The sequence below is a fragment of the Rhea americana genome, unplaced genomic scaffold (genome assembly GCF_003343005.1).
Source record: "Rhea americana isolate MKP2758 unplaced genomic scaffold, rheAme1 scaffold_99, whole genome shotgun sequence".
Taxonomy (NCBI): Eukaryota; Metazoa; Chordata; class Aves; order Rheiformes; family Rheidae; genus Rhea; species Rhea americana.
This window is the reverse complement of record NW_028187188.1, coordinates 2,847,380-2,873,470: the sequence shown is the minus strand read 5'-3', so window position 1 is coordinate 2,873,470 and position 26,091 is coordinate 2,847,380. Positions and strand designations below refer to the sequence as shown.

Genomic DNA, 26,091 nt, shown 5'->3' with positions numbered 1-26,091 from the left:
TCAAAATGTAGTAAACTGTGACAAACATCACAGTGATACAAGATGTGCAATTCAGAAATTTAAAAACTTTCCAACATTTCATACATGTTCCATCTTTAGATTACCACTTCAGCACACTTTCAGTGTTGTATGATTAGCAAAAGAATTTTCATTTGAAAAATATCACTCTACAAACAGTGCTAGCTTGTAGACTAAAAATTCTGTGTACTGAAAATGTAAGTGTTTTACAATTTAAGATTCAAAGTGAGCTACTTGTAGGTATTCTAATTCCAAATACTAGGAATTTTTTGATACACTGAGAATGACTGTACAAACTGTTTGCACTAACAAATTACTGTGAAATGTAAAGACAGKTTCCTTCCCTTGTTGTTGAATGTTAGTAAAATAACAACGATAAACCAGAGAAAACATCCTTTGTTAGAGGATACAGCAAAATTTTACGCTAGAAAACAAACCTCACTTTTAAATTGAATAGAAATTAAATCTAGAACTGTCTCAAAAGACTGAGACAGAATGCCTTAATTTCCATATTCCTAATACATACATACACATCCATAAATATTTCTAGATTTCAATATTTGTATATTAAGCTATAACTTTAAGCAAAACTACAAGACTAATATTAAAACTCATATGATTAAGTATTYTGAATACTGTACATTTTCCAAGTATAACATTTAAAAAACAAAATGGAAACCTCTGAAACTAAGCAGTTAAAAAGAAAAATGATATCCTGAATACATGTCTGATCTCATAAATTTCAAGGCAGCCCACTGACTGAAAATTTTTCATTTCTTAGGCTACTGCTGTGGATATAAATCCCCACATAATCCATGAAATTATTGTAAAATGTCAGTAGTTACAGATTTGTCTTACATACCAAAGAGAGAGTTTTTGATACAAGCTAGMACTGAATAACAATTTGCAAGTGGATATATAGAATAAAAGAAACACTAATAGTTGTGTTTGGTACTCAACTCTAGTTTTGACCAACTGGAGAAAATTCTGGACTTTGGAGGMTCACTTTTCTATTTCAGATTTTACAATTGAGAAAAGCAGATCACATCAATACAGAAATTGCAATAGTCATCTTCATCAAATAAACATCAGAAAAAAAATACATAAATTCAAACCATTCTCCAGTCACACTGCTGCATAAGATTTCTGTATGAGAAGTTACTCATGACAGAATTAAATATTTATCAACATTTCAAACATCTATAGTATACCATCATTTTTACCAGGAATTATCTTAAATGCCTGACCTTTAAATTAAATTATCTTAAAACACTTTTGTCAAACTGCTCTATTTCTACACTACATGTATTGATTTCTCAGAAAAATGGTAAGAAATCCCACAGGACTCYTTTTTAATAAAAAATAGAATTTGTTTTTATAAAAATTACTATTCAAGTGTTTTTWTTCCCTTTTTATTTTAAATAGCTCAAATTTCAAACCCTCTTCAGATAAACGACAAGTCCCTAGGTACAGAGGATACTTTACATGTCACTTTCTCCAGTATCTTCATTCAGAACTTTATAAAAATGGACAGTTCAAAGAAATCCCCATACTATTTTACTGTAAGTTCATTTTAACCACTTTGAGTATGCAGAATCATACTTTAAAAGGCTCAGGAACCTTCAAGTTGCTAATCTGCTAAGCAGTAATGGAACTTCAATATACATAGAAACAGATCTCTGAAGTGTTGGGACTTTTTAAAACTAGCTTTGCTTATTTTTATAGAACAGATTTATTGTGCTGTTTTCAGAAAACAAGACTTGAATTATAATGGTATAACCCTGTGGACTTATGCATAAGTGCAAAAAAACCCTTCGAAAATAAGTACTTATGAACTAGACAACAATATGATCTCTGCCATTCTAACTTGCTCCTATGAGGTCTTTTATAATAGCTGATAAATAAAATACCTAAATGCATCAGCTATAAAGAGCGAGATTCAGTAGTGACATTCATGGCCTCCATCTGTAATCCTATAAATTAGAGGAACARAAAAGTCATTCTAGTTTTTCAGAAGCGGGTGTAAAATAAATTGGAGTGTTTACTGATAGACAGAGAAGATCAAGGAGAGAGAAAATAGGAAGAAAACTGACTCCCTTTCCCAGTACAAGAAAAAGTCTGTTACAAACACAGAGCACTGCTGAAAGGGACACAGACAGACAGTTCCCTTGTGCACATGATTCCCTGTACATGTTTTACCTTGCAGTAAGGAAAGTTCTGGTTAAGAACAAAGGGGGGGGGGCAAATCTCTACACTTAAATGACACAAAGAATAACAAGTTTACGTCTACAAGGGAGCTGATAAGGCTTTCGCAAATTAAGAGGTACTTGGGGCATAAAATGAGCTGAGAGTACGTAAAGGAAATTCAAACGTTATCTACTTGAAGTAATGATGACTTCAGCTGGTCAGAATTCTAAAGATGCAATTCTTTTGCTTCAGGAAACAAGGAACTTCAAAACTGACTGCTGAGAAGCTGCAACAACCAACAGTTTTGGCAGAAACTCAATTTCTATGATTATCTCAGACACAGAACAAAATAGTAAGCTTTCCCAACATGCTGGTAGAATGAAGGGGAAAGAATGGGGGAAGAAAAAAGAAATCAAGCAAGCAAGCAAAACAAAACAAAAAGAAAAAAAAAGAAAAGAAAAAACTAGTCTAGCGGTTTCTCATGGAGAAAAACAAGAGCTCATCCTTCCAGAACAAGGGCTGAATTGCTCTTTTCCTTAGGTAAGCCTTGAAGTCACCTGTATAACTGATTTCCAACTGACTGTCCCTCTATATGCCAGCAAGGTACTGTGACAGCATATAATGGCTAGTGTATATAAGTTAAAACCAACACACTGATTGCTTTAAAAGCAGAGCTGCACTGCCAACAACAACAAAAAGCCCTTCTCAATTTATTATGCACTTGTCTGGATCTAAAGTCTGCCAGCAAACATAATATATAAACCACAAACTCAGTTACACAGATATTTCTAACTTTTTCCTACCCAAAAAGGAATAAAGTAGTATTTAATACAACCTTGAAGTGTAATGCTACAAATGTAGAGGAAAACTATTTTGCTTTAAAAAGGAAAAGGGCATTATATTACACAGGAATTGCCATGAAYTTTACAGTTGCTCACGCTAAAGCCACCGCACACATGAATCTATGATTTATAGAAAACATTTTTTTTCCTGTAGACTAGATAAAGATTACCTGATCAAGAGTATGTATAAAGAATATGATTAAGCACTCTAATTAAGAAAAAGAAAATACTAATTCCAGTATCATTTTCCAATGCCTGAGTGGACAAGGCTAATCTTAAAAAGAAAAAAAAGTCTAGAAAGAAAAAATTCAAGCCCTCTAAATAGGAAGAAAAAGCTAGTTTCTGCTATAAAAATCAGAATTCATAGTTCGTAACAGATGCAGCTGTAACGCATCCTCTCAGAAAGGATGGCGCTCCTGCAGATTCTCTGCGGTCTCTTTCTTTTAGCTAAGTTCTGAAAGCATCTCTTAAGCTACTTGACCTGCATTCTTAGTCCTTCATTTCTGATCACTTCCAATTACTGATGTGAGACACTTTTTCCAGGGTGGGGAAGGGCACAAAGGTGGGAAGTAGCGCTCATTTGAGAATTGCTTGAATTTCAAGAGTGATTGCCCAAGAAGGTTAAACACATCCTTTTCAAAGAGCCAAAAGCAGCGGCAGAAGAGTTGACAACTTCTACAGACATTCTGGACTCTTCCTGTTCATTTGTCCCCAGCCATTGCTGGAAGAGCTCAACACTGGTGTGGTCCACTTAATGGCTCAGTACCTCATGCCTATTATTGACAATGCATACACCCATACATRACACCCAAGCATGCAACTTCCAAATTAGCTCTACCAAGAAATCCTCATCCGTGCACAAAAACACACTGTACAGCATGTGAAGTGGGAATACGAGAAGTTTTCACACTTATGAACAACCTACACTGGATATTGAAATGTTAATATAAGTGCATGCTGTGCCTCCCAAACAAGTCTAGTCAGAAGGTACAGATACTTCATTCTGCAAAACTGTGATACTAACACTGCAGCCATAAATACCTGAATTTTTGGAGAATTGTTTCTTATASTTGGTGTGGGTATATCTGAAATATATATTTTTATTTCTTTATACGGCAGTAGCCACAGGCTAGGGCTTCACATTTCTAAACACTTCAAAAAACAAAAAGAGACTTGCCCAACAGATTTACTGTCTAATGAAGACTTGGYAAAACCTAAGCCAGACACACAAGCTAATTTATGTAAAAGAATGACTCCTAATTCTATGTTAAAGCCTTCTAGATTATTTTTTCTAACCTGAAAACAGGTTCTATAGAAAACATTTGTCCCTACATTCTATGTACTTCATGTTCACCAGTTTATTTAGGAAGGCTTTTAAAATGATTACTTTTTACTATGGTATCTTGGCAACAGACTGCTAATAATGAACAATTTGAATTTGTGCCCGCTGCAAATCCAGTAACTGGATACTATCAGGTGATCWGTGCAGTTCACAGAAGAGTTAGCGTATTCAGTTATTTTTCAGTTCAGTAACTTACTTTATTGTAAAACCACAATCACAATTTTAACTGCCTCCTACATTTACAGTCTCACCACAGCGAGAGCGTGCGAGCAGAGKTTGAAAATAAATGCACTTGAAAGAAATGCAACATTTCCACACCAATATTAATTGCTTCATGACCAGCTTTACTGTTGGTCTGTACATCTTTGCTTCATATGCCAAGTTTGCACCCGGATGAAGCCTTCAGTCAATTCCTCCCTTCCCATTAACTACCTAGAAGAGGTGTGTTTAAGGAGAAATACTCTTCAAGTCTCAGGTTGTTCTACAACAAACCATGAAAGTCTCTCTTAAATATACAATGTATCACCTAAAAAAGAAGGAAGCAGACTGTCTATTCCAGTTGAAGAAGCGCAAATATATGTTTTGTATTCCATAGCAATTGTCCACTCAGTGCCAGCTAGTTCTCAAAGTTAAATTTACCTGATCTTTACTCCACATATCAAACATTTCACTGATGTATAATGACAGTTGGAAAGCAGAAATTTCAAAAGTCTGTATGGCAGCACAAAGTTATTACAGATTCTCCACTACATAGTAGGAACCTAAAGGGAGGGGTGAGAGCTGCTGGGTTTAGGAGTACTCTGTATCAAAGGCTTCAGAGAGGAGTCAGAATAGCATCCCAGCACAGAAGTACTGCAAGGAGATAAAAATGATGGAGGGGGTGAAAAGGAGGTGGGTGCATGCGTCCTTCTCTATTTTCAGGATGTTCTTAAGCCCTTTTCCATCTACAGTTTTGCTTTTTTTTTCATGACTGTAAAAAAATCTTTTAACTGAATGAAAACACACAGTATAAATAGCTGAAGGTCATAAAGATGCTTTAGGAAGGGAAAGGTTATCAGTAAATACTTTTGTTAATACCTGATCCAGAGGAACATGTTTCACTAAACCACTGACAACAGTCCTTGGGCTTGCTTCACCAACATCCACCTGTTCAACATACAGAGAATCTGCATCTGGGTGCTTTTCGGCAGTTATGATGCACCCAACACGAAGATCTAGACGAGAAACATCTACAGGTTTCAAGTCACTACTTCCAGCAGCTGGTTGCTGTTTCTTTTCCTTCTTTTCACCTAATGAAGGAAGTTCAAAAAATAAACATAAAAAAAACTTAAATCATGTATATGACTGTTTCCTAGGAAAGATCATGCTACAATCTCAAAATGAAGTACAAATTCAGTATAAAATGTAGCTGAAGTGTAGAGAGTTAACATTTCCATTACTAGTTTCCAGAAAAGAATTACCTTACTTACTTACTGCTGCRAGTGAGATTGTTACTACAAGTAATGCTGCCTTAGAACAGACATATTTTTCTTGCTTGTAAAATGAAGTCATCTCGACTTTAAATGTAAATAATACACGTGGAAGTGACATACATGATTTTAAAAAGCCCCCTCAACAAGCCTAATACTACTGYTTTAATAATTAGCAATTACCAGTAAGCCCAACATTTCACCAGCAAATGGAAACTAGAAAGGCACAAGTCATCAGCTTACTAGCGCTTAACAACAGCTCCTGACTGCGGGCACTGCCAAATCACTGCAACTGCTGTATTATAGTTGCAAAGCAATCCTTCAAGATGACTGTAGCTAACATTCTTCACTTCACAAATACAGTAGTGTAGGAATATGCTCATAACTTAAGAGCTTCCATTGATGAGCAGTAAGTAATTATCCCATGGCAATGCAATGGATCCCTATCACCTATACAAACTGTATAGTATAAAACAGAAGTGAAGAATTATTCCTCGTATTTGGCTTATTTAGATATTCCTTTCAAGATTAGCTAATTAAACGATTTTGTATATAAGACTGCCATGTTTAAAAGGCATTCATAATTTGTTTAATGAATAACAATCTCTAGAGGATTAAGATATATGTAACAGTGCTTACTTAAAATGAGTGTACTTTCTAATTTTTTTCATCCAAGAAAGCTTACATATTAGGTAGCTAAAGTTAACTAAACTCTTGTCTTTAGGAAGCAGAAACAAAAGCGGACACAGCAGCCAATTTGAACGATTTACCATTATTTCAGTACAAAGYTGAAATTAAATTTTATGTTCAAAGATATATATTAAAAAGGCAGTATTTTTTTAACATAAGCAACAGCTCTTCAAAAATATTTCAACTCACATATGATGAATAAGAAGTGTTAGCATTTATGACTGAGGTTTATTAATCTACAGTATAAAATAGGGATATACAATAATTGAAGAGAACCTGAACCAGAGATTCAAAGTTACAGTACACTGAAAAAGATGAAATAGTTTATGACCTTGCATACATCTCCTTGGAAAAATCAAAGAATTACAGTGCCATATCACCATAATATTCCAATTCTGAAAATCTGTACAAATCAATTCACAGCAAATCAATAATAATTTGCATAAGAGAATGACTAAGTTACCTGATAGGAACCTGTACTTTTTTGCAAATATAACCAATTCTTATATATTTTCCTCTCTTAATCATGTTTAACTTCATTAAGCCAGGGTTAGTTTAAAAAAAAAAAATGAAATGTGTTAGAAAACCTAGATACCTTTCTCATACATTTCCTCCCTGTTGCCAGACCAGAGTATGCTATCCATCTATGTCATTTTGTCATTTTCGCAGTAATTCCTTTTATTCACACAGTCTCATCAATGTTGATGCAGATGGATTTGATCAGACTGTCAAATTTCACTGCTTGTAAGAATTTTGCAGGGAAAAAAAAAAAGGCAAAAGCAAAAAAGCATTTGCAAGATGCAGAAAGCCAATTTAGCACTCTTCCTTTAGCTGTATGTTACGCTACCACTTACAAAGTATGTTTCTGAGCTGGTCTTTGGCCTTTTGCTTGAACTATTTCCATGGCAGAAASAAAAAAATCCATTAAGTGAGATTCAGAACAGGGAGCTACCCAGTCAGCCAAAATACCTCTCAACAGAGGAGTTCAGCCACATTAAAGCAAATCTGGCAAGTATCCCACTTCAGTAAAAGTCTACAGGTTACTTGATRGTCTTCATTAACTTCAAGTACTTCCAAGATTTTAGGACCTAGCATGTGATTCTTCCTACTTTGTTTCTATTAACTGTTTTTTTCTGTCCCCAGTATGACGTAAAAGCAGTTCCATAAATTAAATGCTGTAATTGTCAACTACAGCTAAGAAAACAGAAATACCTTTTTTTTCTGCTTTTTCCTTCTTTTTCTTTTCTTCATCTTCACCTTTAATTTGATCCTTGGGACCAGGAGAGGATGTGACTGCTGCAGGTTGTGAAACATCTTCCGAAAACAAAGCTGTAGAAATGGTTGTACCAGGAGGAACTGCAATTTGTTTTACTAAAATTAAAAATACAGAAATTAGAAGGGGCACTAAGACTTTGAAAAATACAACATTTTAAGTAGAAAGCACAGAAAACTTTGCTTAAAATACCTAAACAAATACAATTGCTGAGCAGTAAAGAGCAACACTACAAAACTACCTCAGAACCCAGTCTAGGTATGATYACTCTGATCAGTTAAGGACAATGCCTTTGATTATCCATTTTTTATATGTAAAGGAATGCTAAGCACAAGAAAATGCATTTAAAAACCCTCTTTCTCTTGTTTATTCCAGTATCTAATATACTTTTTTAAACTCCTTATTTCTCATTTTTATTTGTCTGGCTTCAGTTTCTAGCCACAAGGTCTTGACATACTGTAAACTGTTCTGTAATTTTCTCCCTATGAAATCATTATTATATTGCAGACAGATCACTCCTCAGCTCTTCTTTCTGATTAGCTAATGAAACTGAGCTTGAATGATCTCATTCTAAGAAATTCTCTATAGCCATAAAATTTTATGTTGCTTTCTCACTTCCTTTCCCCAAATTCTCCACGCTTTCTTCATATTTCTTTTTAAATGGCTGACATAGAATTCTGGATACCATCTCAGTATCTACCTTACCAGGTTAAAGCATAAGAATTGCCTCCCTTCTACTTTCTACTCTTCAAATAATTTCATTAGTGCTTTTTCCCACAGCACTGTATCAGGAAGTCATCATCAATAACTGACTGACAAATCCTTCTAGTGCTACTACTATATAGTTCCCCATTCTGCATGCTTTCTACAGCATTCTACATTCTTTTTAAACTTAAGTATTCCTTTCACCTAGATGCATACTTCTATATTAATTTTTTTTTTTTGCAAAAAAATCTGTCCGAACAGCAACCATCACCAAAAAAAGAACATAATTCTGTGTCATTGCATTACCTTTTTAGCAGTTAGTATTTTGCCAATCCTCTCACCCACAGGACAGATTGGAATTACTCCCAAATCATTAATGTAAACGCTCATTTTTTATTTTATTTTTTTTTAATATAATCAACCCTTTGAAGCATTTCTGCCATGGGAGAAATACCTCTATTAAATCATGTTTCCTAATTAACAGCTACTTCCAAAATAAGAGCCATCTATGTGCTCTGTAACTATTCTCTCAGAATAATTTTTAAATTAGAATATGGTATGCAATATTCTGTTTAGACTTCCAATGTAACCTCAAGTCACTTTTAGTAACTTTCCTGAAGAATTGAACTGAGTTTGTTCATACTTGTTCTCTTCAACACTAAACTTACTTGCATGAATTTTAATCTTATAAACAATTTTGATCTTTGAAATCTTGAGYCATTGCATCAATAACTACTTGCTTGCTGTTTTGCCTGATAGTTCCAAAGAGACTTTGTTTCTCAGATTTTTGATTTGATATTTCTGATGTTCGCATCAGAAACAAGGCAAATATTAATTTCCTTATTCTTCTATATAACATAATCCCATCTTGGAAAATCCACATGTATTGAGACTTCTCTCTCAAGCATAACACAGACTCTGTAAAATAGCTTATACCTATCAAAAATTACTGCAGATTAACAGACAATGGAAAAGCAGAAACTAACAGTCTAGTTTAGTGCTCAAAAGATTTATTCATACCCAGGAGAGAGGGGAGAAAAAGAAAGTTTTCTGCATTTATAAAATAGTGGTGCTTTTGAAGACTGAATGTATCGTTTTAACAGTGAAACGGTTAAGTTTSAATGCCAGCATCCACCTACACTGAATACTATCTTATTCAATTTAGTGTATTGACAGTGTAGGTAAAAATAATAATAGCTTTAGTGGGTAGAAGACACTTGTTGAAAATAAAGAAAACATACTGGATCTGAAACACTTCAGTTTCAGCTTTTAATATTTGCCTTGAAATATGGAATTATATAATGATGGTATGAGCTGAATAAAACTACACAGAGAAGTTCAAAGATGGCAAAGATGACATTGCCACAGATCTTCTAATAAGTCACCGGCCATTCATACTTTCAACTGTGAATTGATTTTCCATAGGGATTTCAGTCTAGCTAGATGAAATATTTAGAGTGGCAAGAAGTGTTTACCACTCAGAAGTGTTTACCACTCAGCATTTTATGGAGTATTATAAGGACTCACAGATACCAATTAAGTTTGAGGCTCAGTATGAAAGGCACTATACAAAAAAACACGTAAGATCCATGTCTGATGCAAAGATTTGGCATATATACCTGTCACACTTGCAGCTTACTAAAATGTTGGTAGTAACTCTGTAGGTGACTTTTCATAGGCATGGAATCTAGGAAAATCCAGAGTTTATAAGAGATGCCATGGAGTCATACAAAAAGACAAAGATCACGAAGAATTAAGATATCACAAAATATGATCAAAAGTGACAAAATCTATGTTGTGTGAGGACAGGACTCTTTTCCCACCTCCATTTCGAATTTCTGCCTGAATTAGCTCCTGTTTCAGCCCTTCAATTTCTTTCTTCAGTTTAGCATTTTCTACACGGAGCTTCTTCTCTTCTCGGAGTGATGCCTGCAAGACTAGAGTTGATACTATATTAAAAAGGAGAGGCTGCAATAAGAGTGGAAATACCAAGAAAGCTATTAAGGTAAAGTTTGGACATATTTACAATGGAGCACCCTAATTCACTGATACAGGCTGGTATAAAATATCAAAKCTGAAGGTACAATACGCTTTAGAGGCTCTCACAGTAGCAAGCAGCAGTAACACACAGTCTCATAACCTCCTCAACTCCCTTTCTCCTGAAAGAAGGAATTGTGTCCTATCAAATTTCCATACTGTTTGTGTCAGTAACCCTTCTCTCATTCATACTTTTCTGCTTCAGGAAAGACTTCAAAACAAAAATAAAAGAAACAACCCCCCCACACACACACACACAACAAACACAAACCACAAGACAGTGAAGAGGTGCTACTATTACAAACTATTACAAACTTTATCTTAGAAAACCTGAAACACACTTAAAAGGCTGACAGCACCAATGAAGTTGTCCATGCTCTCATTTTTTCCTATGATCATTTGATGTTAACCATCTGGTTAGCACATTTATCATAATATGCAGAATTCCTTACTAGCTTTCTCCTTGAGCAGAGCCACTTGCTGCTTGAGGTATTCAATAACTTGATCTGCCTCTGCACCTTTCTGCTCCAATCTGTTCAACACCGCACTGTTGGCTGCCATCTTTACCAGGAAACGGGCTAAAAACCTAGACAAACAGGAGAGAGCCTAAAATTAATGATTTGTTAATATAATTAACATTAGCATCTCTTACCACTTAACATAGTTCTGAAGTTGGTTGTTGAACAAGAATATTTGCTAAGTGAACAAGCTGCACTCCCACTCCCAACACAAAGCCCGAATAAAAGGCAATATTAAACAGAATGTGATGTTTGACAGCTGCTTTCAAGTATTTTGGGAAAAAAAAGCTACTTTTCTTCCCAGCTGCAGAAAATATGTGCTTACTTCATGAAACACAGGAAAAAAAATCCACCTTCTGAGAAAGAAAGGTCCAAAGAYACAAGTGAAAAAATAGAAAAAAGGGAAATAAAAGAGAAAAGGCTAGACCAGAGAAGAATGCATCCTGTTTTTATCCGAAAACTTAYGAAGTGTATCCAAAATTCTATTAAGAATCCGAAAATAAAAACATCCCACAAAATTTTCCAAACTTCTCTAGTAAGTTGATTTARAATGTACAGAATGCTTTATATATTGTGGTTGTGCATAAATACTAAAAATTCATTGTTGTTTTACTCCTCAGCACAATTCATCAGTAGCTTTCCTCATCACAGACTAACGCAACTTTTATTGCAGGTTTCCACTTCCACAGTTCTTCTACTGCTCAATTCGATTTCACACTTGGATGCCTTTGTGTCCATTGGAAACAAATTCAAGAAGCAGAAAATATAAACAAGCTGAAAGGGCAACAGCACCAGTAAATACTGTCCATCCTTATTTTAGGACATTCAGTTTCTTTTACTGGGGTTTTCCACTGTTCTGGGAAGTAGCTCTGCCCTTATTTGTTGAAAGCCAGCAAATTTGCTCCACTTCCTTCTCTGCACCATTTGTGTCTAAACATAAAGGCTCAATTATTAGCAAGCCAATAACAAAATACAGTTACAGTCGTCATACATATCTGCAACACATAGTGYTTTTATGCTCCTATGCAGTATCTAGGAGATAAAAGAATTTGTATTAACAGCTGGCTCAAATGTAAATCAAGAAAGAAAACAAATTATAGGTGGGAAGAGAAGACTCCTTAAAGATCTTCACTAGTAACCGTGAGGTAATTCCAGTGAATTTGCCCATCAACTGCAATGAAGAGAAGGACTGACGGGAAAAGAGAAATCTAGTTGTATGCGTGGGCTCCTAAGCTGTATCAGTGACCAAAAATGCCTTTTCTCATACCAAATTGCCAAGAAAACATCCTGTTTTATTGCAAGATTATTTTGACACTGTGACCTAACATATCAGTACTCTTTGTTGAGCCACACTGAAGACAAAACAGGTTTAGAAACAACTGAAAGGAGAACAAATACAATCACACTTGATCTAGCGTCTGCATATCATTTTTGCTGCACTCTCAGTATCAGCTTACATCTGATGTYGGTTATTTTGTTACAAGGAACCAATTCTCCAGGGCCATATATCACTCCTTCCCTCTGCTGTCACCAGTGAATCCAGAACAGTGTAATTAAAAATTCTCAAAGTAAAATTCATAAAGCSAGAGATATAGTCCTCTGGCTAACGATCCACGGTGCATGCTCCTCCTGCAAAAGCAAGGACTGAACCAACCTCTTGCCTTCTTTGTAAAGTAAAAAAAAAATGRAAGCCCATTTTATGCACATCTTTTCTGCAAAAGATGAAAGAGTACTATTGTCAGCAAACCTACCATTTAAAAAGAAAAATATTTTGTGGATGAAAAGAAAGAAAATATTATGGAAGAAGAAACAGAAGAAATCATCTTTCCAGGAAAACTAAGTAATTTTAATATTCAAATTCATCTCTGCTAATGAGAAGATAGGTAACACACAATTGTGTTTTCACATGCACCAAGCAGAATCTATTATTTAAGCCTGTAAAAAAGCCAGAGGGTTTTAAAGGCAAATAGTGTCCAGTAAGTTATTGATTTAGATATCAAATGGAAATAAAACAGAACTATTATGGCACAACATAGCATAACGCAAAGCCTAGGGTATTACTGTCTGCATACCAATAAGATCTCTTGCAAGCTATATATTCTCTTGGGGGAACACAATACTAGCAATGGAAACACTGCCAACAACAACAGAAAAGCCACTAAAACTTCAAAGTGAATAGAATTGGTACATTTTATAGTTTTTAGCCAAGTTGGCTAAYGAACTGAAGATCTGGAAATGAAGTTACGTGATTACAATGGGTAGACATTTTCCCACTTGTCAAATAAATATCTATAGCACTAGTATTATAACAACACAAAGGAATAGGTATTTTCGATACTAATACAAAGAACCAATGGACTGAAACAAACTGTTGCACAGGCACAGGAAGCCATAAAGCAGAAAGTGGTAAAAATATATCTAAAAAGGCCAAATGTTTCTTTTAAGATCTACCTTTACTACAAAACACAAATTGCACTAAAAACATTAGTGTTGCAACAACCAAGGGTTATAATCAATGACTTTTTCCCCTTCTTCTGGTTCCTTTACCTTCTGTTGCCCTGCCCCATCCCAAAAGAAAAATTATTGGTGATACTCTGAAATTAGAAATAGAAAAAGAAAACAGCAAGAATATAGCTTAAAGAACAGAACTGTAACTTATTACAGCTACATTCTGATCTGTTATTAAGTGTCCAAGAAGCCAATTAAAATCACATCASTTGTGTCTAATGAGCTGCTTCTCCTTTTTCATATAAGAAACAGCTCCAGAGAACAAGCAAGTAGTAGTTATAGCAATAGCTATTCAGACCTCCTGAAAATGAGAACCAACTTAAGTAACCTTATTGCTCAACTGAGGGGAGCTCTTTAATCTCAAACTTCTGACTACTACTTAATTACCTGCCAGACGTCTTGAGCTGCCCCAAAACCTACATGCTCCTTTACAGTGAGCCTCAGGTTTTGGATGAAACATGCAAATCTTGCAATTATTAATGAAGTTATATATCAATACATGAAAGTTGTTAAACTTATCATCATCCCTACTTGCTGACTTCTAAAAAGCTGCCTACCTGCTTTCAATAGCAAGCACTGCCTCCTGCTGTCTACTAAGCAGCTGCAGTCCCTTACCACGACAAACCAAGCATTACTCTGTTTCTCAAGAAATACAATGTGGAACAGTCCCTAAAGAGGCAAATTTTCTATAATAAATCAATACCTTTCAAAAGCACAAATTATCCAAAAATTTCAATATGTTTTATAAATACTGGTTTATCAGAATTGACCTATATCTTAAAATAGTTCAAAAGTGCATCCACCAAGACACTAACAATATAAAACTTGTTGCATATTGTTTTTCGATATTAGCATTCTGGTTTTAAGAGTAAGAAAAAGCCCCAAACCCCATAAAACTAATGCTGAGATTCAAATCTTAAACTCTAGAAATTGTTTTTGGAATCTATCCATAGTCTTAACATGGAACCAATTACTTTTCACTATTGGAAAAGCAATTATATAACTGAAAAATAGAATTTGGAAGCCAACTGATTCATAAAAACTAAAATAATTAGCTCTACGCATTCTATTTCCCAGCTAAAGGTTTAAAGAAAAAAACGAAAGAAAAAAAAAAAGGCAGTACTTTCAAGTTCTTGGCTTTTTCTTGCTATGCTTTGTTTATGTCAATACACAAAGTAGCTTTACTAACTGCAAGATCTAAACTGCAGGCTGCTTACTAAGACTTATTACCCATAGACCAGTATGTTCTCTCTGTGTGCACTGACTACATCTATGGCAATGATTATTTTAGCATTTTCAGTTTAGTATATTCTTATGCTGCTCTCTTAGTTTACAGGTATGCTGTTTGTTACTCTCATTGTTTCCTATAGGTTTTAGTGCAACACAACCAAATGTTGTGTGCATTTCAGTGGATCACCATGGGCTTCATCTGACAAACGAAAGTCTTCAAAATTTTATCTCAAAGGATGTAAAATTAAATATTTAAAGTCATCACAGTTGTCTGTTCCTCTTCTCTTCCTCTCCTGCAATCACTCACTCCTCCACAGTAAAGAGGATAAACTTTCACAGCTCACTGCAGCTAGGCAGCATTCTTCRTCTCCAAGTTGCCTCACTCTGACCCACCGTGGCTGCTCACTTTGTGTTAGCTAGGGAGGAATAAAGTATTTCTACASCAAAGCCAATCCTACCCATCCTCATCAAAGAGCAGGCAGCAATCACGGGTAGGCCAAATAACATCAGTATGTTTCTTACAGAGAACCTCACTTTAACAAGCAGTTAATCAAGATCCAAATTCAGGCAGGAGCCACAATGGGAGGAAAAAAAGTCCATTAAAAAAAAAAAAAAAMAACGCACTTTTGCTTTTCAAWTGAAACACTCTGTTCACATTAAAAGCGTAATTATGAAGCAAACCAGTCATTACAAAGTAGGACCAGAGCATAACTTTATTCTGTAAGCAAGTTATTGACAACATAAGGTAATAAAATTTCTTCAGTGGTAAATAAAGTTCACTAATTATGCAAAATATTGATGACAATTCCTCTTCCTAGGATTTTGGTCTTAAGACTTAGCTCTCAAAACTCCTTCTCTTCTCCATGAGAGGTCTCAAGATGCTTCCTTTTGGCCAACTGGTACAGCAATATATTCTAATTCTCTGTAGAAGACAGAAGTTATCAACAATCATTCTTCTTCTGTAAAAAGCATGTTCAAAGACTTTTCCCTGAGCATTTTTTTTTTCAAGTGGTCATTTTTGGCAGTCAATCTTATAAAAAAACAATAAATATAACAGAAGTGCCAGCTGTTTACCAGACCCTGCTTTCCTGTGCTTTGCACTTCTAAGAACTGTCAGGACACATAGCTGCATTTACGCATTTCACACCACACCTTTTTATTCCACAAAATATTGAACAGTAGCAATCAGATCAAAACAGAAAAAAAGTAGGACAAAAGTGTGCTTTATAGTATGATCATTTGCTAAACCTAAAGACCAGTATAATGAGCAGATTACTGTAATTTGTCTCATCTTCTCCTGTCTCAGGGAATCAGGGATCATGCTTCAAAATGAGTTTTCTCTTACAAGTTTCTCTCAGCTGCTGATATTCTATATTCTACATCCAACACTGYAAACAACTTTGTCTAAGATYTGCAAAACAAAAAAGGTTTTATATTTCTGATAGAAATGCAAAAGTTTAATTTCCAAAATTCTGCATCAAAAAATCAGGGCTAGCCATGACTGATTAGTTTTGAGATCAAATCTTAGTTTTGCCTTGCTTATTACCCTGCTGCAATCTAAACGCAGCACAGAAGATCAGGAGCAGCTCTTAATTTATCACTGAGGGGGAAANGGGGGGGGGGGACATTCTGAGGGTCAGTTACATATATCCACTGCTATAGTATTTTGGAAATCAACTATGTGCGATATATTTCATGCACTTACCTATCACTATCACACAATTCTGTGCTCAAAATGTCAGGGCTTTCAYTGGATTTTTATTTTTGCTGCACCTTTAGAAAATGCAGTTGTGTTTTTTACATCCAAATATTGCTTCTCGGGAAAGGCAGTTCTACATGATTAAATGTTTCTAGGCTTCACTAAGCAGAGAAGAATCAGATGTAGGTATCTGAAATTGCCATGATCACATAAACTTTAATCTGTGGAAAAAATATAATCCCTCAAACCCAAAATAAAGCAAAAGTAGCTACTCACAGAGCTTTCAGTCAAGATAGGGGCTTCAGAAAAAAAGACCTTTCAAGCACATGCACAAATAGCCCACAGTACCAGCAGCCAGTAATATAAGCAATACAGAACGAAAACAGAACTGATATATATTAAGATAAGATTTTTGCATCGCAGCAATAGTCTGAGACTAATCAACCATGGTCAAAGCTCTAATTTCCTTGTTCTAACAGAGTATAAAAGGTATAATGCACCYCATTACACTTAAATATCATTCCCCTCTCATCCAAAAGACAAGTGCACATCAGCAAGTTTCAACCACCAGCTCATCTATCTTTCAGAACTCAGGTACACTAAGTTCTACGAAGGATGAACATGCATTTCCTGAGTCTCACATTATCAAAGTAAGTTTATATAAACAAAAATATACTTTGAGACTTTAAACAAATATGTGCAAGTGATCCAAATGAAGATGCTGGCCTAAGTTGTTCTCTACTTCCAGCAAAGGAGACCAACAAAAACTTTTTTGGGGGGACAGATTGATGGTAAATAACTAAACAGCAAAAACTAGCAATGATAATATTAAAAAATAGTATTTTTGATGCTGAGATTTCAGGTAACATTCAAAAGAACAAGTGTCTAGAAATGACTATCAGATAAATCATTACAGCATCTCAGTTCTGTCACTCTGTATTAGATCAGTGATCACCCATCAGTTACTGGAAGCGTGGCAGAGCAAAACATCAAATAAAACTACTATCCTCATATTTTGCTAATGAAAGAATGCTGCTTTTAATATGAGAAAAATGGAACTACAGKCTAAAATGTGAGAGAATATTATAAAGTATAGAAACATGGTTTTGAAGACTCTCAATGCAAAAAGACCTAAGAATTCTATCTTCCTCATTTTCTCTTCTCAAGCAAGTGATTGCTATGACTGGGGCTTTAATGAGTTAAATAGCCTGATTCTTTTTCATTTTTTGAAAGTGTTAATAGAATTTTTAAAGTATTCATAGCCTATAAACTTCTGTGTAGTTAGTATTCAAAGCAATTTGCCAAACAGCAAATTATTAARCAAAGTTGTACATTTCTGCCATATGTTATTTCAACTCAAATCGTTTACACTATTAGAGTCAGAATAACTGTTTTGCAGACTTTCAAATAACTAGCACATCTTAACAGTCCATCCAAGAAGCAATGCCAGCCCTAAGGAATGATTTTCTAGCTCTGGAGACTACAGTCCAATCCTTCTGGCTGCCAGATAAATTGGGCTCAATCTCAGCTGCAGAGAGGTCCTTTAGTAGTCCTAAATCCAGATAAATCAGGCTCAATCCCAGCTGCAGACAGGTCCTTTAGTGGTCCTAAGAGCCTGCTCCTCCCTATTTTAAAGGGCTGTAAATAGTAAAAACACATACAGCCAATCAAGCCTTTTAATATTTAAAAATACTGCAGCATGAAAGATTTTATTTATTTATTATTTAAAGATATGATAGAGCATCACACAAAAAAAGGCACATGTACTGGTAGCAATTTTGAGTCTACCATCCCTCCACCCAATGAGACATTTGGCAATAGAAGTTAGTCAAGTAACTATTAYTTTTAAACATGAAGACAGGTCTCTCTTGAAAGGGAAGCATGTACAACAGAAGTTACCAGGGAGTCACAGCATTAATGGGATGAGCAAAATCAAATTCATGACAAGCGATGAACTAGGAAGGATGATGAGCATATGATAGAGCAAACAAAGAATTTCACAGTACATATTTCTTACTTCAAATGTATGACAGACTTGATTTGAATTAAAATATATCTGTATGGCAGACATCATTAGAAACTGAATGGTTACATTCAGAAGTAAAGATGAATTTATTATTTTGTTCCTGTTCTCATTTCAAGATTTAGTAGATGACATAAAAAATTGGAYCAACTGTATCACATCTTAATACAACACAATTACAGCACACAAAGGCTCAAGAGAAGTTAAGAGCACATGCTAAATTTGTTTCTATCACTATTTGTCTCAGTTCAATTCCAAATTAACTTTGCCTTGTTCTCCCTCATCCAAGCAGACATGCCAAAGCCCAAACAAAGCAGAGAGGTCCCTACAAGGAGTTCTGCCCAGGTTAAAGCAAAAATCAAGAGATTTGGGTGTGGTTTGTAACAAAGTTTTTGTTTTCCAGGCTACCAAMTGTTATTCAGTAACAAAGGATATCAAGTAAATTTCTTAATTAGAGAAGACTTAAGGGTAATTTAACAGACATGCATGGCTCACAGCACGGGCTGAATAGAGGCAGCTTCTTTGCATTGCTTGACCTAAGCTGTAACAGGTTTTTCACCCACTACATCTGCTACGTCCTCTGCAAGTTCACTAGAGGTTCATCTGGTTGTGCTTATAGTGCAGTTTGAAATTTAAGTAGCAGCTCATATGCCAAAACAGTTGGACAGCCTTATGCTTTTTTTCAACAGTGTGTATCTTTTGGATTCTGCTGCATTAATATATTAATAGTGCTTTCGGAACCTTACAGTAAATGATCACCATGTGCAGCAGGAACTCTCGCAGAACTCCGATGATGGAAAAGATATAACATCTACAAAATGCTACCTTATTTTTTTCTCCTTAAGCACTGACTTCCAAACCCAAAACACATCCAACTCTCTGGAACCAAAAGCTCACATTAAAAATTGCCATTTTTTTTTTCATAAAAGCATAATTTTCCAGAACACAGAATATCCAATAGCTCTCAATGAATTAAGGGGAGAAAAAAAAAGAAGAAAAAAGAAAAAGAGAGATGTTACTCAYGCTTCCCCTAAAGTATCCTCATAAAACTTCTTTGACAGGTGATGGACTCTACAGTTACAGACACATACACACATGCTGATAAATTCAGAAATATAAATGGGCTCAGCTGCATCCAAGCAAGTCTGCAGGGTCAGCAAATGCCCCATGAGAACTTGAAGAATCTGCACTGCTGTTCCCCCTCTAGGGTTGTACTGGCAGTTAGATTATTGTCCAAACCCCTAAACCATGCAGATTTCAGGGCAGTTCTGGTCCTTCTTGTGCTACTGGTTGAAACCAACTAGAACAACAATGTTTCTTAAATATTTTTGTTGTCTTTTACAAATTCATCCCACAAAATCTGAGCACTCATGCTCCTCTCCTAATTAAGAATATGTACAGCAATTATGAAAAGGTAGGAAAGAAATACTTATCTTCCCTCCCAATACAGGGCTCTACCTGAGAACAAACACATTTTTAAAACCATCTTTCAAAATACAACTTTTTTCTTTTGGGCAACAAGGATACTAACCYTTGCTAAAAGCCTTAGTTGTTAGAAATATACTTTAAAGATATCATCTCCTTAGAAACCTGAAGAGTTTGGGAACAAAAATGCCATCTCAGTAACATATTTAATGTCATCAACAATCTACAAAATAATTTTATTAAATGAATACATTGAATATTAATAATTCAAATCTACATTAGATTTAAGAGTTAAATTTGGCTTTTCAGGCCAAAGCTGAACAAATCTATTTCTTTTCTTTAGGCAAGTTAGTATCTCTATGAAAGTTAAATGGTTAAACTTGTTTTGTCTTAGCCATGCTACAAGATAGTATTTTTGCATGTAGGAAAGCTGATAATAACATAAAAATTTCAAGATTCTTTTTTTTTTAACCAAAATTGAGTAACATAAGATATTCATTTAATTAAGATAAAGCAAGTGCTAAGATTACAAGCAGCTGTACAGCAATACAATTAGTGTTCTCTAAGCACAACTGCATCAACAACTGTTATTTACTGAGGCAGAAACTGTATTCTTTTATGTRGGTCAAATAGAAGCAGAAGAAAAACTGAAAATATGTGCACAAGTGTGTATGTGTGTATGTGTGTGTGCACGTATGAGTGTAATCAATGCAAGAATAATGGCAAACACCTCTTAAAGGGTAGCAATAGAGCTGTCTTTAAAGAGAAAAGAAATCTTTATGGAAGATTGAACCTGCAGCTGTAGTATCTTATTTACATAAGCTAAATCCTCCCACACACATTCACCTTTCCTCTTCGTACATCACATGTATAACACAGCATCACTGATATAACACAGCATGACAATATTTTGATGAAAAACTTTCATAGAGATACTAACTTGCCTAAATCAGAGAAATTGATTTGTTCAGCTTTGGCCTGAAAAGCCAAAATTAACTCTTAAATCTGATGTAGGGTGGCAGCAGCTGATCCTTGACAGCCAAAAGCAGTTACATGTCACTCCAAAAGCATGTGCCAATGGTATTTGCCACTTCATATTCTTGGCATCATCTCCAACACACAGGCCTTTCCTTTAATCATGTACAGAGTGAAGAGACTTAAAAATCCAACTTAGAAAAATCTTCACATGTAGCCACCAAGTAGCTAACTAAGTATTGTAAATCTGCAATAATTATTATAACTTTTGTGAGGTAGAAACACACAAAATATTCTTCCTTTTAGGAGATAAAGTAAAGCAATTCTCAAGAAAAAAAAAGAAATTTTTTTCAGTAGGTTTCCGTTTCTAGAGAAGACACCTCTATTCTCAGCAGGAAAATAAGCTACTAGACTTCTGAAGTCAAGACTGTACAACTACTCATCAATCATTTCTAAATAAATGACAACTGAAATCAAAATGCAAGCTTTCCTTCTGCTCAGACATGAACAATAAAGGATGGTTATATCATTACACAGCTATTCCAGATCTACTGACTAGAAATATAAGGAAGTTTACAGGAAAACGTCCTTTGTATACATATATATAAATATATTAAAAAAAAAAAGCTTCCTCCTGAGTAGCATAAACATGCTTAAACTTATATAAAAGTCTAAATTGTATCTACTATATCCATATGTATCCCTATATAGAGAGAAATAGAAATATATATACTTTAGAATAGAAATCATCTAGTTCTCTTATTAAAAAAGAACTGCTGCTCATATTACTTATGCTTATTCTGCATTTTGCATCTCCAAACAGTGTTTACTGAAACTGGTAAATCAAATGTAAAGCCAACACAAACAAAAAACATTTCCAAGTGGTTTATTGAAGTTACTCTAGCTAACAAACAGAAATGGCCTTCCTAAATCATGAAGAGGGCCATCTTCGAAGGGTTATTTCTGGCACGAGTCATTTTCTACATTCCAAACTAGAATGGAATATCAAGAGTTTCTTGGGATACCTTTCAGTACCTCTTGCAAAACTCCAGCCTTACTAGGTCAGTGCCCCACCACTTTCTCCTTCCCTCTATTAATGAATTATATGAAGGTTACATAATGAATGTTAAATTAGCATCTTCACACAAAAATCTTCACAGTATTGAAACAGAACTAAGTTATGAACATCATTACTATTAAATATTTTATGAGTACTTGTTAATCCAACTTCAAAGTAACTATACTCAACAGTCCTTTGGGCACAGTCCAAAATAATAATGCTGCTATTGAGTGAATAGTATGTCAGTCTAGGTAAACTTCTAGACTGAATCTTATATAAATATTTACATATCATTCAAAAAGAAAATACTGCAATGCTCTGTCTTTCAATGATACCAAAAAATGTGAGCAGTCTTGTAATTACTGCCTTCCAGCATCTCTTTCTCAGGTGTATGCACAAAGAAGCATTTAAGGTGAGCGCCTTTAAAACTTTTATTCTAAAAATTATTTCTCCCTCTTTAATACTTGGATTTGCACAGAGCAAAATGAACAAAAAACTTCTTGCATTCATCTTGGACATGGAGAGGGCTGCAGTCAGCTATTAGAGCTTACAGCAAAATCCCCAAAGCAAATTTCTGCAAATAGCAGTATTTCATCTGTGAATTCAAGACTGCTTTTGTTTCCATAACCTTTTCTTTTTTATATTAGCTAAATGATATATTCTGTTATAGCCTGAATTATTCTATTAAAAATTCCATCTTTTAAAAACAATTATTTTTAATTAAATATTATGATTAAAATAACCTGTTTTAACATCTTCAGAAAAAAGAAAATTTGCAGGTAAGTGCTCAGTAACATTTAATCATGGAGAAAGTTAAAAACTGTATGCRGACGAAACACTGTGCCTAGTTCTTATCACCAGCATTCCTTTATAGGTAGGCCTAGAGATGAGAAATTACTTGCCCAGTGTGTTGTAGCAGGGTAATTCAAAGCCCCCAAAAAGATTAATTTTCCTGAYGTACAATTCAGTGTCATATCCTAGTCAGCAATCGTGATTTCCTTAAGTGTAACTAYTACCAATTACTACACCATTTCACATGGAAGATTTCAGACCTTACAGTAGGACAAGCAAGAATGGTTTGAACTTAAAGCCTTAACGCCAGAACAGCTGCTAACTAAGCCGAATGTGGTGTCTTTTACGCACCATGTGCAAACGTGTACTCTCCTGTTGGAAYAGTCTCCAGCTGCCCGAGCCAACTGAGGCTGCTGAAATGATCTGCTCACTTATCTTCAGAGCATGAAATAAGATGCCACTACAAAGCTGTATGTTAAACAGTAATGGAGAGACATTCTGGGATTAGAAACTGGATCCAATAGCCATGGAGAGTTTCCGAGAGAGGGTCGTGAACTAAGAGACTAATCTTTAAGCTATCAATTCATACTCAACTGAGGTTAYGCTGGGAAAGCTCCTGATGAGAAGGAAATGGAAATAAAGTCTTCTGTAATGAGAGGTTTATGCCAAGAAAATGTACTAAATGACCTCAAGAAGAGATTTGCTAACTCAGGGCATTTTTTAAAATATGTTTTATGCATTGCCAGCCTGTCTCACACAAAAAAAAGCATTTCAGAATCCGTCTGCTTTCAGATAATTAGGATGTGAGACAACACGCCAGGGAATCAGTTTCGAGATGARTCCAATTTTCTTTAATCCATCACAGAATCTCTCTCATTTTCAATTTTTCCCCCAGTACTTTGTAAGGGGGGGAGAAAGGGGGTCTTATATATGAATTGTGTTTAACTGATGATGGTTAAATACAGTACATGTTGCTGTCCAATAAAAATGTTACTTTAAGCTTTCCTGTAAAAGTTCTTTGGAATCAAGGAATAGTTTTCAGGTTGTTAATTTATATAAAGTGGCATAACAACTTAAGAACTTTTTTCAAAATTGTGGAGTGTAAAATAAAAACATAAAAGCTAGGTTAACAGAACATACAGAACGTAGTAGTTCTTTGTAATTTCCCTCTGAGAAGTGTATATGGCAAAGAAATTCTATGAAAATCTCATTTCAGTAAGATATCTAAGTCATCTTCTTTAGAAATATCAAGTTTCAAAAAGTGATTACAGCTTACTGATGTGTYTGATCATCAAAACAGATTAATTTCGGACTACTGTGATTCTTAGGGTTGTAAATATCATTTAAGAGAAATTTTGCCCTTCATCTCTCCACAGGTAAAGATGATTCCCTCACCTCTTCAAAAGCTATTTATACACTTATTCATATTTGCATTTAGTAAGAACACTAAGAATATTCTGGGTAAACATCCCTTCAGTTTCTGTGTACAGAACACAGGTCCTCCCCTTACAACTGGCAATATTCCGACAAAACAGAATGAAACAAAACAATGCGCAAGTGCACAAATGAACTACTGGAAGACGCTCTGCTCCAAGACCTCAAAGAAAAAATTATCCAAGATGCTGACCTATTTATCTAGCTACTTTTATGCCCCCTTCTCCCCTCCGCCTTCATCCCATGGTCAGACACAAGATTTGCTGAGTAATAATGAGGAAAAGCTGAGACAGTTGGGCCTGTTCAGCCTGGAGAAGAGAAAACTGAGGGGGGGGAGGGTGATCTTATCAATGCATTTAAGTATCTGAAGAAGGGTGTAGAGAGGAAGGCGCCAGACTCTTCTCAGTGCTGCCCAGCAAYAGGACGAGAGGCAATGGGCACAAACTGAAACACAGGAAGTTCCATCTGAACAAGAGGAAAAACCTCTTTACTGTTAAGAGTGACTGAACACTGGAATAAGTTGCCCAGAGAGTTTGTGGGGTCACCATCCTCAGAGACGGTCAAAAGCCATCTGGACAGGGTCCTAGGCAACTTGCTCTAGGTGACCCCACTCAAGCAGGGCAGTTGGACTAGATGATCTCTAGAGRTCCCTTCCAAACTCAACCATTCTGTGATAAAAAAAAGAAAAAAAAAATAAAAGAGTCAGAGACATTCAAGAGGAAGAATGTACAAGAAGATCCAGAAGCAAATTCTTTGCTGGTCACATATTGTTGTTAATACACCTCAGTGTGTTAGCCTGTGAGCCTCAGTGGTAGAATTACTGAAGTAATTAATTGCCATAGCAAAATAAATAGACATACAACGGAACAAATGAATGATTGAGTTGCTCCTCTTCTTTTCTCATCTGAATTGCTTGAACCAAGGACTTATTTTAAATAGGATATTGAAAACTGAAATTGCAAACTACTCTGTATATTAACAATAAAAAAGTAAGAGAATACTGAGATGTGAAACAGTTACTATGTGCTGCTGCTCCTGAAAGACGCATCATTTTTAGGACTGTTTCCTTAGAAGCAAATCTGTTGGAAGCAACATTTAAGAAGAAACAGAACATTAACTTGACTTCCTTTTGTGTTCATYGGTCACCTGATATTACTGTRTATMTTCCAGAAGCAGACCATAGCTTGCCTTACAGGCAGCTGTCTCTTACAAAACTGAACAAGGATCCATCACACCGAGTTTGGTCATCAGGAGCGCCAATGACTGCCATGCCCAAAACCACAACAACAATGAATTATGAGTTTCTAACAATACTGTATTTATAAGTATTTGCCAGAAGTATAGAGCATGCTTAGACAAGTACCTTTTAAATATAGGCTTGTATGCTTCAAYAGTTTAGGAATACTCCAATAAGTATGGTGACAATCTCAAAATACTTGAAGAAGTCATTCTACCCAAGCAAAGCAGCACATTTTTATTAGGCTCAGTAAGTGCTTTCCTCTCATTCTGTCTATCCGATGTATCACACCAACTTGAATTACAGAGACTACACATTAAARTGGGAAATATCTGCTTACAAAATGCTGTATGCCTGCTATGGACTTAAGTATTRGAAGTCTCTATGGGTCAAGAAGTATGGAGTCAACTAATGAGTTTATTATTTAACACCACACTCTGAACACATTAGAGATTAACTTCTTACCTGGGACTCTGTTCCCTCWCTGGTGTCCCTCCACTACAGTTTCAAAACAAATAAACAAAAACCCACCACACAAACTGGAACAGTTCTCTGAAGAGAARCTTGAGGCAGACAAGAAGAAATAAAGGAAAGCCAAGTGAGGAAAGGCTTTCTAGCTACACTTTA

The 26,091-nt window shown here is 35.4% G+C and overlaps 1 protein-coding gene across 2 annotated transcripts in view; it reads right to left on the bottom strand.

Annotated features, from left to right (window-relative positions):
- The window catches only part of AIMP1 (aminoacyl tRNA synthetase complex interacting multifunctional protein 1), a 41,920-nt gene that overhangs the window by 8,961 nt on the left and 6,868 nt on the right, over positions 1-26,091 (bottom strand). The window contains exons 2-5 of one of the 2 annotated variants that reach the window (XM_085325643.1): positions 11,016-11,149; positions 10,350-10,475; positions 7,761-7,919; positions 5,467-5,678 (exon numbers count right to left, since the gene is read on the bottom strand). In XM_085325643.1, the coding sequence (XP_085181769.1) occupies positions 5,467-5,678; positions 7,761-7,919; positions 10,350-10,475; positions 11,016-11,149 (631 nt within the window). The remainder of the gene's footprint in view (positions 1-5,466; positions 5,679-7,760; positions 7,920-10,349; positions 10,476-11,015; positions 11,150-26,091) is intronic. The other variant, XM_085325644.1, reaches the window with a different exon arrangement.